General features: G+C 42.4%; 1 protein-coding gene across 1 annotated transcript in view; it reads left to right on the top strand.

The window, feature by feature from the left end:
* The window catches only part of LOC138958411 (paladin-like), a 184,313-nt gene that overhangs the window by 121,798 nt on the left and 45,679 nt on the right, over positions 1–16,836 (top strand). Inside the window, exons 4-5 of the mRNA XM_070329552.1 lie at positions 5,253–5,420; positions 15,724–15,899. Coding sequence (XP_070185653.1) covers positions 5,253–5,420; positions 15,724–15,899 — 344 coding nt within the window. The remainder of the gene's footprint in view (positions 1–5,252; positions 5,421–15,723; positions 15,900–16,836) is intronic.

Genomic DNA, 16,836 nt, shown 5'->3' with positions numbered 1-16,836 from the left:
GGCATTGCCTGCAAGAAGGGTGCATGTTGCTACTTTATTCACGTGCACACATTTTTCGCCATTTTTCATCCACAGATACTGCAGACTTTACCAAAGTACAGCCTCTTTCCCCCAAATTCATCACTCCCAAATCTGCGCAAAAATGTGGCATTTTCAAGAACAGGGACAATATTTACCGCGCATGATTTAAACGAAGAATCTTATTGACAAAATCAGCTCATTTTGATGAAAAGTCGGAAACAAAAACATTAGGTTGTCCATTATGCTTTGTTGCAAGATGGTAATGGTCTGACAGTGTGTCGTAGTATTTCAAGTCTTCATTCTTTAAGCCATTACCATCGTAAATCCTTCACTTCGGATATTCTACTACTCCAACTAGTGCTATTCTTGAAGGTAAAATAGAGGATGCTTATTTTTTTTCTGCGTGAATAAAAAACACACACGAGAATTTCAACACAATCTCTGATTGGGACTAGCCTAAGACTAGGTCAGTTGATATAGGGGATATAGCTCAGTTGGTAGCGCGCTAGATTTGTATTCAGTTGGCCGCTGTCAGCGTGAGTTCGATCCCAGGTTCGGCGGAAATTTATTTCAGAGTCAACTTTGTGTGCAGACTCTCTTCGGTGTCCGAACTCCCCCCCCCCCCCCCCCCCCCCCCGTGTACACTACATTGGGTGTGCACGTTAAAGATCCCACGATTGACAAAAGGGTCTTTCCTGGCAAAATTGCTTAGGCACAATTAATAATTGTCTACCTATACCCGTGTGACTTGGAATAATAGGCCGTGAAAGGTAAATATGCGCCGAAATGGCTGCAATTACTGGCCGTATAAAATTTCATCTCACACGGCATCACTGCAGAGCGCCTAGAACTGTACCCACGGAATATGCGCGATATAAGCCTCATTGATTGATTGATTGAGTTGTGCCATCATCAATCTTTGTGAGGGGCCAGGTCTATTTCTAAAAAAAAGGAGGATGAAAAAAGTTATCGATATCAGAATTAAGACTTAATTGTATTACTGATTGTTTATTCACTTCTTGACAAGAACTCACGCTATTACTAAAGAACAACACCAATGCACATGTTTTCTTTCATCTCTGCGTCCGTTTGAAGGAAGATCTGATCATCAGTCTGTTTGTTTTTGTTGTTGTCTGTATCACTTTCTTTGTCCCTAGATGAAAGTTGAGATACGAGTACATATACAAACACTAGAGTTTGATTTAATGAATGGATGGGTGGTCCGTGTCTATATTATTTTCAAGGCTGAATACTTTCATGTTATACTGATGTTCCTGCCCCTGACTCCCTGTCTCTGTCTCTCATTCTTTATATCTTCTCCTTCTTCGTCTGGATCTTTTTTTCCCCTTCCGGTTCGCAGCGTTGCAGACACTGACATTTAGAGCTTAGGGGCTCCGCTCACATATGTAACTTCAGCAGGACCGACGACGCACTGCAGATTATCCCAGCCCGCTACACGTTGCATGAAAGGAAAACAGGCCAAGTACTCGTCATAATCCCTATCGCGGCATAAATAATATGCAGTGCGTCGTCTGTGCCGCTGAAACTGCGCAGGTATATTCTGCCCATTATTAGTGCAAAGGGAACGCCGTGCTGCTAATCTGTTGACGCGAGCGTGGCTCAAGTACCCGTGCCGTCTTGGACCGTAAGCCGGTACCAGCAGCGTTGCGTTTACAAAGAAAAGCGTTGGTCGTTGTTTTTCCTATGCTTGCTTGAAGCACACAAGTCCAAGTTCACTGTATATATGATACAGGGCTAACACCTTTCCGGTTCTCGCCGGAAATCCGGTATTTGAAAACTGTTAAAACCGGAAAAATCCGGGTTTTTTTAAGTTAAACCTTTAAACAAGTCGCGTAAGGCGAAATTACCACATTTAGTCAAGCTGTGGAACTCACACAATGAAACTGAACGCACTGCCTTTTTTCACAATGACAGTAGTCCGCTGCTCGTGCAAAACGCAGTGAAACTGACGAGCCTGTTTAGCGCGGTAGTGGGATCGCTGTGCTGCATAGCATGCTTTCTGTACCTCTCTTTGTTTTAAATTTCTGAGCGTGTTTTTAATCCAAACATATCATATCTATATGTTTTTGGAATCAAAAACCAACAAGGAATAAGATGGAATTGTTTTTAAATCAATTTCGGAAATTTTATTTTGATCATAATTTTTATATTTTTAATTTCCAGAGCTTGTTTTTAATCCGAATATAACATATTTATATGTTTTTGGAATGCGAAAATGATGAAGAATAAGATAAACGTAATTTTGGATCGTTTTATAAAAAAAATGTAATTACAATTTTCAGATTTTTTATGACCAAAGTCATTATGTAATTTTTAAAAGTTGAAATGCAATACCGAAGTCCGGACTTTGTCGAAGATTGCTTTACAAAAATGTCAATCAATTTGATTGAAAAATGAGGGTGTGACAGTGCCGCCTCAACTTTTACAAAAAGCCGGATATGACGTCATCAAAGACATTTATCGAAAAAATGTAAAAAAACGTCTGGGGATATCATACCCAGGAACTCTCATGTAAAATTTCATAGAGATCGGTCGGGTAGTTTACTCTGAATCGCTCTACACACACACAGACACACACTCACACATACACCACGACCCTCGTCTCGATTCCCCCTCTATGTTAAAACATTTAGTCAAAACTTGACTAAATATAAACAAGTCGCGTGAGGCGAAAATACAATATTTAGTCAAGTAGCTGTCGAACTCACAGAATGAAACTGAACGCAATGCAACGCAGCAAGACCGTAGCATCGTCAGTCCACCGCGCACGGCAAAGGCAGTGAAATTGACAAGAAGAGCGGGGTAGTACTTGCGCTGAGAAGGATAGCACGCTTTTCTGTACCTCTCTTCGTTTTAACTTTCTGAGCGTGTTTTTAATCCAAACATACCATATGTATATGTTTTTGGAATCAGGAACCGACAAGGAATAAGATGAAAGTGTTTTTAAATTGATTTCGAAAAAAAAATTTTGATAATAATTTTTATATATTTAATTTTCAGAGCTTGTTTTTAATCCGAATATAACATATTTATATGTTTTTGGAATCAGCAAATGATGGAAAATAAGATAAACGTAAATTTGGATCGTTTTATAAATTTTTATTTTTTTTTACAATTTTCAGATTTTTAATGACCAAAGTCATTAATTAATTTTTAAGCCACCAAGCTGAAATGCAATACCGAAGTCCGGGCTTCGTCGAAGATTACTTGACCAAAATTTCAACCAATTTGGTTGAAAAATGAGGGCGTGACAGTGCCGCCTCAACTTTCACGAAAAGCCGGATATGACGTCATCAAAGACATTTATCAAAAAAATGAAAAAAACGTTCGGGGATTTCATACCCAGGAACTCTCATGTCAAATTTCATAAAGATCGGTCCAGTAGTTTAGTCTGAATCGCTCTACACACACACACACACACACAGACACACAGACACACACACACACACACACACACACACGCACATACACCACGACCCTCGTTTCGATTCCCCCTCGATGTTAAAATATTTAGTCAAAACTTGACTAAATATAAAAATGAATGAAAAGCAGGTCAATATCGAACGTAAATCATATGTTATTTAAATTTCTTTTTAACATAATTATATAATTTTCTTGCACATCATTGTATTATTCACGCCGACTGAATTCTTCGCGAAAAGGAATTGTGTCGCTCTTACCGATCAATAAATGCACTTGGAAGGATGAATTTGGCGACAAAGAACGCAACATTGCGATCTAAATGTTTTCTGTTACTTTTCTTATCCGCCTTTGGTCAGCTAACTTGCAGCTATTAGTGTTTGCTGAACTGTAACAGGGCGACTAGAACATAAACGCATTATTTTCCCCAAAAGGTAAAGCGTTTAGGCTTTGTCTTCTAATGCACTCTGCCACCTCTATATTTGTATAGTATGAATGAAACACACACACACACACACACACACACACACACACACACACACACACACACACACACACACTCACTCACACACACACACACACACACACACACACACACACACACACATACACACACACACACACCGGGAGACATTGTCAAATCCGCACCGTCTTCGTTAAATGATTCAGTCAGGAAAAACAAGTCGCGTAAGGCGAAAATACAATATTTAGTCAAGTAGCTGCCATTTTTCACCAAGACCGTATACTCGTAGCATCGTCAGTCCACCGCTCATGGCAAAGGCAGTGAAATTGACAAGAAGAGCGGGGTAGCAGTTGCGCTAAGAAGGATAGCACGCTTTTCTGTACCTCTCTTTGTTTTAACTTTCTGAGCGTGTTTTTAATCCAAACATATCATATCTATATGTTTTTGGAATCAGGAACCGACAAGGAATAAGATGAAAGTGTTTTTAAATTGATTTGGACAATTTAATTTTGATAATAATTTTTATATATTTAATTTTCAGAGCTTGTTTTTAATCCGAATATAACATATTTATATGTTTTTGGAATCAGCAAATGATGGAGAATAAGATAAACGTAAATTTGGATCGTTTTATAAATTTTTATTTTTTTTTACAATTTTCAGATTTTTAATGACCAAAGTCATCAATTAATTTTTAAGCCACCAAGCTGAAATGCAATACCGAACCCCGGTCTTCGTCGAAGATTACTTGACCAAAATTTCAACCAATTTGGTTGAAAAATGAGGGCGTGACAGTGCCGCCTCAACTTTCACGAAAAGCCGGATATGACGTCATCAAAGACATTTATCAAAACAATGAAAAAAACGTATGGGGATTTCATACCCAGGAACTCTCATGTCAAATTTCATAAAGATCGGTCCAGTAGTTTAGTCTGAATCGCTCTACACACACACACAGACAGACAGACACACACACACACACACACACACACACACACACACACACACACACACAGACACACACACACACATACACCACGACCCTCGTCTCGATTCCCCCTCTATGTTAAAACATTTAGTCAAAACTTGACTAAATGTAAAAAACGATGTTTTGTTTTCAGTTTGGATGGTTGATAGAGGCCAAATGTGTATTATTTTATCATTTATTAACATACAGTTTGGTGCCAGGAGAGGCTAGTGTTCTTTGCCCCTGCCGCCGTGGACTCTGGTCTTTCAGGTTTTTCACTTGTTTGGGGTGTTAGCCCTGATCTTAGATGTAGAGAGTGGGTTGGCAGAGTAACTGTATTGTTCCCTCTTCTGCTTTCAGGACGTGTTCGTCTTCAATCTCCGCCAAGAGCCAGTGCTGTTCCTGAAGGGAGACGATGGTGACTTTCTCCCTCACTCTTTACGCGAACAAGACAAACTGCGTCGTCTGTTCCTGGTCAACTTCTCAGCTCTGGAGGCCGACGAACACGAGGCTGCCATCCGGAAGGAAGTGAGTAAAGAATGATGGGTAAATGACCCGTGAGTTATGGAGGATTTTTCATCTCGAACAATGCGAGACGTCCATCCTGTGATTGCTGCCTATTCCTCTGAGGGGTGCGCCTTACATATGCATGCACGTGAAGAGGTTTATTTACTTTTTTGATTTTCTTTTTGATTGATGAGATTTCACGGCGGGGTATCATTACTGTTTTTTGTTCGTCCCTTGTGATGGTATATGTGTGTTGAATGTATTCTTTTTTTCAGTTTTTTACGTCAATAAGGGCTTTTGCTGGATTGATTTTGCTTCCCTGGATTTTTGATTTAACGACATGTTATTTAGCGTAAGAGAGCGGAGTGGCGCAGTGGTTAGAGCGCTTGCCTCTCACGCTGGAGGTCGTGGTTCGTCCCCCACTCGGGGACAAATACAAATACCCGATTTTTCCGAGCGCTCTCCAGTCCACCCAGCTGGAAATGGGTACCTGACCCTATTCAGGGCCGGGGAAGGCAAAGGCAGCGAGGGAGAGGAGATGGGCACCGCCCTCATAAAAAGCTGGCCCCCAGAAAAGTGGAGATCTCTAACATCTCTCTCCCCTACGACCAGATGGTTATGGGAATACCTTTACCTTTTACCTTTACCTTATTTAGCGTTTTCTAAGATGTCACCCTGAACCTTCAAATAGAGAAGAAAAAAATCAGTGTGATCGTGATATTACTTTTCTCTCTTGCACCTGATTTGCTATCCTGTTTATTCCCCTTCCTTCCTTTTTCCTTCTTTTTTTTCTGTTGTTATTTCTTCTTTGTTTCCCTAGAGACTTGTATGCTTTCAAGACGAGCACTTTATCAAGAGGCAAAGATCGATCTTGTTGAGGGGGAAAAAGCCGCTGAAGTCGAAACGCGGGTTCAGTTAAAGAACACTTTCTGCAAAAAGGAGAACAACAAAGCACTATTCCCTTAGAATACACCAACGGTGTATTTTAGCTGCCAGTCGCTGAAAAAAACCAAAAAAACATTTCACAGAATATAAGCTGAAGTAAGCTGGGAGATTGAACAGAATACCAGCGAAAGTAAGCAAAACATAGCACAGAATGCCAGCAACAGTAAGCCAGAAGATCTGGTTTCAGAGGTCTCGCTAACCTATTTGTGCAGATCGAACCTGTCCCTAGACAAATCCCAATTGTCTCAGCGTTTATTTGATTAGTGACAACCTTGTTACCCTTCTGTCGGCTACAAACGCATTAGTCGGCCGACCGTCTTGCGTGCGTTGCCTGGACAATGAAGTAGCCCAGAATATATATATATAGATCTTGTTTAGTCATTGTCAGCGTTTCGTAACTGGGGCGTATATACAGATATGAAAGGCAGAATTCACTATTTGGAAAACACGAACCGAAAACAGCCAAAGAGTTTCAAATGTTTCCGGTTCAAAAGCCGAACTAAAACTTAACGCTCTGCTGTGTTTGAGGTCTTTAGCAAGTTTTACTCTCAGGGTTTTTGTACATAGATGGAATACACGATCAGCTACTGGCCGCACTGCCATCTTTTATTTTGTATATTTGGAGCCCAACAACAACAACAACAACAACAAAAATTAAAAAAATAAAGCAAAATTTATGTTACACATATTTGGATAGCATCGTCGAACGTTTTTTCTTTCTCACAGTCATTTTCAAAAATCATTTCTTGTACTAAAAACAAAGTGAAGCTCTTAGTTTCATAATGTTGGTCAGTATTGGCAAGTCGTATATTCAATATTGTCACTTTTGTTATACTAGAGTATTATCATAATAATGTTAACCCATTGTTCAAGTCGTCCCTGTGTTTGCGTCTTGCAATAATAGGCACTCTGACCAATCCATGATCAAGACAACTGATTGATATCATCATAATATCACATTTACTCAGTTCTGTCTGATTTTGCGTCTTGCACACAAAAAGGGCACTCTGATAATCAGATCTTGCTTGTGACAAGAACGTTGTCAAATGGTAGTCAATGTGTTGTCACACAGGCGAAAAGTGTTCACAGTTACGAACAAGAAGCACTCACGAAGAAAACCACATGGCCGCTAGAAACGCTAATACGAGTCATCTGGTTACCTTGTTGTTATGGACTGGATGACTACTTTGTGAGACCACCGCATACCGACAGCGTCCAATCAGGCGTATGAGGGAAATAACTCGAAGGGAGAAAAATACATTTTGCTGCAGCGGAACTGTGGCTTGTCATGTAATACTTGGGTATACTTATGTCCACGACTATCATTCATATTGACCAACAGGGCCCAAGAGGAATTAATTCCGGTAAACAAAACAGAATGCCAACGACCGGGGCGGGGATATAGCTCAGTTGGTAGCGCGCTGGATTTGTATTCAGTTGGCCGCTGTCAGCGTGAGTTCGATCCCAGGTTCGGCGGAAATTTATTTCAGAGTCAAATTTGTGTGCAGACTCTCTTCGGTGTCCGAACTCTCTCCCCCCCCCCCCCCCCCCCCCCCCCCCGTGTACACTACATTGGGTGTGCACGTTAAAGATCCCACGATTGACAAAAGGGTCTTTCCTGGCAAAAATTTCTTAGGCACAGTTAATAATTGTCTACCTATACCCGTGTGACTTGGAATAATAGGCCGTGAAAGGTAAATATGCGCCGAAATGGCTGCAATTACTGGCCGTATAACATTTCATCTCACACGGCATCACTGCAGAGCGCCTAGAACTGTACCCACGGAATATGCGCGATATAAGCCTCATTGATTGATTGATTGATTGATTGACCTTCTGGGGACATTAGCCTGTCTCTTTTCCGTTTTACACTTTGTCGTCATCTGTCTTCTCTTTCCACTCATATCATTTCCGTCTCGTTCGTTGCTAGCCACACTATTGTGTGTGCAAATGTATTTTCTTAATTGTGGTTGTTGATCACCCAAGTGAATTAATTTGCACGAACAACGCATACTGACAGTGTCCATATCAGGCACAGGGTGGCGAATTTACTCTGGGAGAAAACAGAAATTTGCTGCATTGAAATTGAAGCCAAGGTGTCATATCCTTCGGGAAACGTATATGTCAACGACTTGAAGAGAATCGCCATAGCATGTGTCACAAGGACCAATAGGACACAAAAGGCCGTACATTCCATTAACGGCATTGTGGACTTGATTAAGCCTGTCTCTTCTCTCTTCTCCCTATTAGTGTTATCCTTTGTCAAACCACGTTTATTGTTTACTTAATGTACATAAAAGTGAATGAACTAATGTGAGCAATGCATACCGACAGTGGCCCATCGGGCGTATGATAACGAATTACTCATTAACTCATTGTCTCCCAGGTACGGATATATCCGTACCCACTCATATAATAACAATAATAATATGGGAGATTTATAGAGCGCTTTACGTTCTCTAAGCGCTTTACAATGAAAACAAATATGAACAAACAAACAAACATACATATACATACAAAGCAAAGCAAAAAAGCATGTGCAGCAGCATTCAGCACACAAGTGAACAACGAAACACTACATCAATACAAGCTGCAAGCATACTAACACAGGCAAAACATTCAAACATTCAAACACCTGATCAAAAATGCACCATATTGAAATAAAATTAATCAAAATACTGTGGGAAGAAGTGTGTTTTAAGGTTTGATTTGAAGGAACAAAATGTTTGGCAATGTCGGATAGAGTAAGGGAGAGAGTTCCACGCAACGGCAGCAGAGTGGGAGAAGGCTCTCTGGCCGTGCTGTTTGCGACTAAAAGAAGATAGACGGAATATTCTAGTGTCTACAGAGGAGCGGAGGGATCGTGAGGGTGTATAGAGTGTGAACAGGTCAGACAGGTAGGATGGGGCTACAGGTAGGATATATGGCTCTATCTGACCAGGTACGGATATATATATATCTATATATCCGCTCAGACTGTTACTTAGCTTCAGTCGCTTCCTGTAACGTCCATCTAACGCCTGCATTCCAGGGTGTTGATACACAGTCACTACACAGTTAATACAATTCTGAGTGACCTGCTGCAGCACAGCTGGTCTCGGCTAAAAAAAAACCTTGGTCACCATAGGTGGGGTAGAAAGTGTTAAGAGACAAATGAATTTTGTTGCAGTGAACATGATGGCTAGCTGTTATATACACTAGGGTCTACATATATGTCAATGAATTATTGCAAATCGCCATAGCATGTTCCACATGGCCAAGAGGACCCAATAATTTTAGCTTCACTCCTGTATCTGAGCAGTTTGTTTTGAAGATTTTGAAGAACACAGTGCCAAAGTCTTGTGAGCTAGACCCCATCCCCACCAACTTGTTTTATGAAAACCTTGACCTTTTTCTTCCCATCATAACCAACATAATCAACTCTTCTCTCACTTCTGGCACTGTGCCAATGGACTTGAAAACTGCAGTAGTTAAACCTTTGATCAAGAAACCATCTCTGGATAAAAATCAGTTGAAAAACTATAGGCCTGTTTCCAACTTGCCATTCATTTCTAAAATTCTGGAAAAAGTAGTGCTTAGTCAGCTTCTCTCCCACCTTGAAACCAACAACCTCTGCAACCCTCTTCAGTCAGCGTATAGGGCTGGCCACAGCACCGAGACTGTTTTGCTTCGTGTTGTGAATGACATTCTTTCTGCTCTGGATAATGATGACCTATCAGTTCTGCTTCTCTTGGATAACTCAGCTGCGTTCGATACGATCGATCACTCTGTTCTGCTCTCTCGTCTCGAATCTGTTTTTGGCATTCACTCTACCGCTCTTCACTGGTTTAGTTCATATCTACAGGGCCGTAGTCAGTATGTGTCTGTCAATAATCTCTCATCTCCTCCATCTCCTCTCTGTTTCGGCGTTCCCCAGGGATCAGTTCTAGGCCCAGTTTTATTTGTACTATACACCACTCCTCTCTCTGCCGTCATCAAGCAACACGCAGTCAATCACTACCTCTTTGCAGACGACACACAACTCCAACAAGCATGCAAGCCTACAGAAATCCAAGCGGTGACGCACACTCTCCAAAACTGCACTTCAGATATTAAATCATGGATGACAAACAATATGCTCAAGTTAAATGATGACAAGACTGAATTTCTTCTTTTCTCTGGAGCTTCCTGTTCGACCACTTCCCTTCCAGCCTCCATCACAGTAGGTTCTAGTGACATTTCTCTCTCTGATAGTGCTAGGAATCTTGGGTTCATCATGGACTCCCACCTCTCAATGAAACAACACATCAAAAAAGTCTGTCAGACATGTTACTTTGAGATCAGAAGAATAGGTTCCATAAGAAAATTTCTCACTGTTGATGCCACTAAAACTCTCGTTACATCCTGCATTCTGTCCAGATTAGATTACTGCAACTCCCTTCTCATAGGCTGCCCTGACTCCACTCTCCAACCCTTGCAAAAAGTACAACACTCTGCTGCACGTCTCATTTTCAGAGCACAGCATCGACAACCCTGCACTCCTCTCATGAAAGAACTTCACTGGCTTCCTGTATCTGAACGTATTAGGTATAAAGCTGCCTGCTTCTGCTACAATATCATCTCTGAATCGGCACCTGCCTATCTTTCTGAACTGGTCTCTCTCTACACTCCCTCTCGCACCCTTCGTTCTTCTGATGATGCTCGACTTCTCTGTCAAGGTCGCTTTAAACGCAAGGCTCATGGCTTCCGCACGTTTTCGTATTATGGACCTCAGTTATGGAATTCACTCCCCTTTCAATTACGTCACTCTCCATCCATTTCATCTTTTAAGTCCAATTTGAAAACTCACTTGTTCCAACAACACTACGGATAGTTCCTTAGTATAGAGTCTGGGGATGTGAGATGTGCATGATGTGTTGTTTGAATCTGACAGTGATTGTATGATTTTTGTATACATGTATTGTTGTCCCGCGCTTTGAACTTTTGATAAGGCGCTTTATAAATGCCCGTTATTATTATTATTATTATTATTATTATTATTATTATTATTATTATTATTATTATTATTATTATTATTATTATTATTATTATTATTATTATAAGTACATAAATGCCATTGGGTAAAACACAACACCAACGGCTTCAATCCAGTCGATCAAACAAAATTAATGCTATTATCTGAAACATGATCAATAATTACAACAGTGGTGCATTAAACGACCAGCACAACACTACAACATTATGAACATTAAAATACATGTATACTTACGTTAAAAAAATAGTATATGTGGACTTTACTCTTTTCTCTGTTAACTTTGTCCTCTTTCTCATTTTTTACTGTGCTTGTTTGTTTAAGTATTCAATCAATCAATCAATAGGAAGCTTATATAGCGCGTATTCCGTGGGTACAGTTCTAAGCGCTTGTCGAAGAGTTGTCAACACAGGACTAACAAAGAAACTAACATCTACAGACGGACACGAACCCTATCACACACTAGCAAACCCTGATAAACATACAACAAACAACTGTTTAACAACAATGTACACATCAATAGCTAGGTCCAAACAAAATAATATTAAGCACAAAGAAAACACCTCTCACAGAGCATACCACAAGAATGTCTTTTGGGGCACAACACATCACGTCGAACATGAAAGTCGCAGCCAGCTACGGGAAAAACTGAGTCTTCAACCAAGTATTATGTCTATTTGGAACTGTGTACAAATACACCCGCGCAAACCCGGGGCTTATCTATTGCATTATCTATCTGATCTTTAGGTTTGTTTAGGAAAAAAAAAATAAAAAATAAGTGTCGTTACGGTAACATAGCCAAAAGAAATAGGGTAGGAAGGTAGGCAATCACTTTTTTTTTTAAACTTTTTTTCTAATGTGTACAAATTAAACCTACTTGACAGGGAAATAAGTGTGCGACTCGGGCGCTTTCGCTTTCATTGCGTTTTCTGCACTCGTTTACTTGGGGTTTTTTGTATTTTTTTGACAAATGTAATAAAAAGTTATAGGGTCGGCCCCCAAAAATAAGGTAGGTCGGGTTACCGTAACCACACCTATTTTTTTTTTAGGCCTTACAACCAACGACCTTCTTGGAAACAGACACGAACGGACAGAGAAATAGACACTCACAAAATCACACATAAATTCAAGAAAGAGACAGAGAGAGAAAGGGAGAGGGGAAAATTGAGTTTTGTTTTTGTTTTGTGAAGTATCATTATCCGCATTCGCATCCGTAATTCTGTCCCCTGTGTCCATATTTGTTGTGGGTTTTTCTCCTGTAATGAGAAGCAAAATAAATTGCTTATTTAGAACGCGAAGGGGAGATGGGGGCGGCGGGCAAGTTGAAAGTATTTGGGTCAATGTGGTGGGTGGGGAGGAGGGAGGAAGAAGACGAGAGAAAAAGGAGAAAACAACAACAACAAATAAAGTCACAAGAGACAGAGTTTCTGTCGAAAGAGGAGAATGTTACTTCATTTAAAATAAAAGCTAAAAACAAACACTCTCTCTTTCTGTCTCTGTCTCTGTTTGTCTGTGTCTCTCTGTTTCTCTCTGTCTTTGTCTCTGTCTCTCTCTTTCTCTCTTTCATTTTCTCTCTCTACCCCCTCTCTCTCTCTCTCTCTCTCTTTCTTTATCTCTCCCTCTCTCTCTCCCCCTCTCTCTCTCTCTCTCTCTCTCTCTCTCTCTCTCTCTCTCTCTCTCTCTCTCTCTCTCTCTCTCTCTCTCTCTCTCTCTCTCTCTTTCTCTCTCTCTACGCAAGAATGTATGTATAGCCTACAACGTGTACATAGTCCTGTGAATAGTTTTTCTGACTTTTTATCTCTTTATTTTTTACTGTCATACTTATCTTTTGTAATTGTTTTACGTTTGTATATATATGTGTTTAAGATTAGAATAGTCCCTCTCTGGGCGAGGGCTGGTTGAAAAGAAGCTCGTTTATATTGCTTATGCCACAACCCTCGTAAAATAAAATTTGATTTGATTTGATTTGATCTCTCTCTCTCTCTCTCTCAAGCAATTCCTACGAGACTTGTAAATGATATATGACCAAAAGAGGCTTTCTGCAATCAACCACCATTCTTTCTCCCTTACAAAGCGTAGTCGTGGCCTGTGCTTCTCAGTGGACATGATGTCTGAAGGGAAAGATACTTTGTCTGATCCTTTCTGTTTCTTTCTGTAGCCATGAACAAGAAATAGGGACTGTTTCTTTGAAGTTATTCTTCTTTATGAGTGTGTGTGTGTGGGTCTAGAGAGGAGGGTGGTCCTGGGTTCCGGAAGCCCCCAACCCCTCTCGTACCCGGCAAATGTACCTTTATTTCAAGGAGAGGCCCAAAATACTCCTTTCAAATACTACATTTCAACAGACCCGCTTCCAAAAAACAAAACAAATCCCACCTCTCCATCTCTTTTACCTTTGCCTCATGTTGGAGCCCCTCCATCTCATACACTTGGACCACCCTGACAACAACTCACCTATCACTTGCATGCTAAATTCAAACAGCCCAAGCCCCCCCCCCCCCCCCTCCCTCCCTTACCTGGCCAGCCCTTGTACCCTTGCCCCATGTTGGAATTAAGCCCCTCCCTTCCATACACTTGGCCCAGCTCTGACAACAACAACTCACCTATCACTTGCATGCTCAATTTTAACAGCCCAAAGACTCCCCATCTGGCCAACCCATATACTCTTGCCCCATGTTGGAAGCCCCTCTGTCCCATACTTGGCCCAGCCCTGTCAACAACTCATCTATCACTTGCATGCCAAGTTTCAACAGCCCAAAGACTCCCCATCTGGCCAACCCATAATACCCTTGCCCCATGTTGGAAGCCCCTCTGTCCCATACTTGGCCCAGCCCTGACAACAACTCATCTATCACTTGCATGCCAAGTTTCAACAGCCCAAAGACTCCCCATCTGGCCAACCCATATACTCTTGCCCCATGTTGGAAGCCCCTCTGTCCCATACTTGCCCCAGCCCTGACAACAACTCATCTATCACTTGCATGCCAAGTTTCAACAGCCCAAAGACTCCCCATCTGGCCAACCCATAATACCCTTGCCCCATGTTTGAAGCCCCTCTGTCCCATACTTGCCCCAGCCCTGACAACAACTCATCTATCACTTGCATGCCAAGTTTCAACAGCCCAAAGACTCCCCATCTGGCCAACCCATATACTCTTGCCCCATGTTGGAAGCCCCTCTGTCCCATACTTGGCCCAGCCCTGACAACAACTCATCTATCACTTGCATGCCAAGTTTCAACAGCCCAAAGACTCCCCATCTGGCCAACCCATATACTCTTGCCCCATGTTGGAAGCCCCTCTGTCCCATACTTGGCCCAGCCCTGACAACAACTCATCTATCACTTGCATGCCAAGTTTCAACAGCCCAAAGACTCCCCATCTGGCCAACCCATATACTCTTGCCCCATGTTGGAAGCCCCTCTGTCCCATACTTGGCCCAGCCCTGACAACAACTCATCTATCACTTGCATGCCAAGTTTCAACAGCCCAAAGACTCCCCATCTGGCCAACCCATATACTCTTGCCCCATGTTGGAAGCCCCTCTGTCCCATACTTGGCCCAGCCCTGACAACAACTCATCTATCACTTGCATGCCAAGTTTCAACAGCCCAAAGACTCCCCATCTGGCCAACCCATATACTCTTGCCCCATGTTGGAAGCCCCTCTGTCCCATACTTGCCCCAGCCCTGACAACAACTCATCTATCACTTGCATGCCAAGTTTCAACAGCCCAAAGACTACCCACCTGGCCAACCCCTTCTTCTTCTTCTTCTGCGTTCGTGGGCTGAAACTCCCACGTACACTCGTGTTTGTTTTTTTGCACGAGTGGAATTTTACGTGTATGACCGTTTTTTACCCCGCCATTTAGGCAGCCATACGCCGTTTTCGGAGGAAGCATGCTGGGTATTCTCGTGTTTCTATAACCCACCGAACTCTGACATGGATTACAGGATCTTTTTCGTGCGTACTTGGTCTTGTGCTTGCGTGTACACACGGGGGTGTTCGGACACCGAGGAGAGTCTGCACACAAAGTTGACTCTGAGAAATAAATCTCTCGCCGAACGTGGGGACGAACTCACGCTGACAGCGGCCAACTGGATACAAATCCAGCGCGCTACCGACTGAGCTACACCCCCGCTATACCCTTGCCTCTTTTTGGAAGCCCCTCCCTTTCATACACACACTCGGCCCAGCCCGGACAACAACAACATCTCACCTGTCACTTGCATGCTAAATTCCAACGGCCCAAACACCCCCAACCTGGCCAGCCCCTATATACCCTTGCCCCATGTTGGAAGCCACTCCGTCTCATACACTTGGCCCAGCCCGGCCAACAACAACTCACCTGTCCTCACTTACCTGTCGGCAGGTGTTGGATCTGGCAGCTCTGTCGGACGAGAAGTGGTTCTACTTCTACTCGGAGCCCTCGACGCCCGGCAGCGGTCACGTGATGGAGTACCAGCAGAAGGTGCTGACCGTGGAGGACGATCTGCTGACCGCCACAGAGGTGTACTGCAGGAACAGCTTCGCCAAGCCACGCATCAGGTAAGAGAGAGAGAGAGACAGAGAGAGAGAGAGAGAGAGAGAGAGAGAGAGAGAGAGAGAGAGAGAGGGGGAGAGGGAGAGAGAGTGAGAGAGAGAGGGGGAGGGAGAGAGAGAGTGAGAGGGGGAGAGAGTGAGAGAGAGAGAGGGGAGAGAGAGTGATAGAGAGAGGGGGGAGGGTGAGAGAGAGAGAGAGAGTGAGGGAGATGGAGTGAGTGAGAGAGACAAACAGAGAGAGACAGAGAGTGAGAGAGACAGAGTGAGAGAGACAGACAGAGAGTGAGAGAAAGAGAGAGATAGAGACAAGACAGACAGCAACAGACAGACAGCGACAGAGAGACAGAGAGGGAGAGAGCGACAGACTGGGAGACAGACAGACAGACAGGCCGAGAGATAGAGAGACAGACAGGACGACAGACGGACAGAAAGACACAGAGACACAGATAGACAGACACACAAACAGAAAGACAAGGTGTACTGCAAAATCAGCTTTGCCAAGCCAAGTATCGGGTAAGATAGATAGATATTCTTCTTTTGAAACCGTGAATTGGGAATTGTGACAGTAATGCGTATCGACAACTCATGAAAACGTGTGTGTTCTCTCTGTGTCTTTGTCAGTTTCTATCTGTCTCAATCTCTATCAATCTTGTTCTATATATCTGTCTCTTTCTTTTTGTCTCTGTCCATGTCTATCTGTCTATGTCTACCTGTCTTTGTCTCTCTGTCTATGTCTCTCTGTCTAGTCTGTCTATTGCTCCCTTTCACTCAATAGAACCCACACAACAATTACTTTTCTATCATAGGGCCTAGTTTATGTTACAAGACACCAATCTTTAAATTCTGCTACATGTGAGAGAGACCCTTTTTAAAGGTGGTCGTCTACATTTTTGCTTTTTTCAATAATCTTATGGTTAGATTTCGCTAAAAAGTTATGTCATAT

This window comes from Littorina saxatilis, linkage group LG2 (assembly GCF_037325665.1).
Source record: "Littorina saxatilis isolate snail1 linkage group LG2, US_GU_Lsax_2.0, whole genome shotgun sequence".
NCBI classification, from domain to species: Eukaryota; Metazoa; Mollusca; class Gastropoda; order Littorinimorpha; family Littorinidae; genus Littorina; species Littorina saxatilis.
Note: the sequence above shows the minus strand (reverse complement) of the source record. Positions and strands in the feature narration are given on the sequence as shown.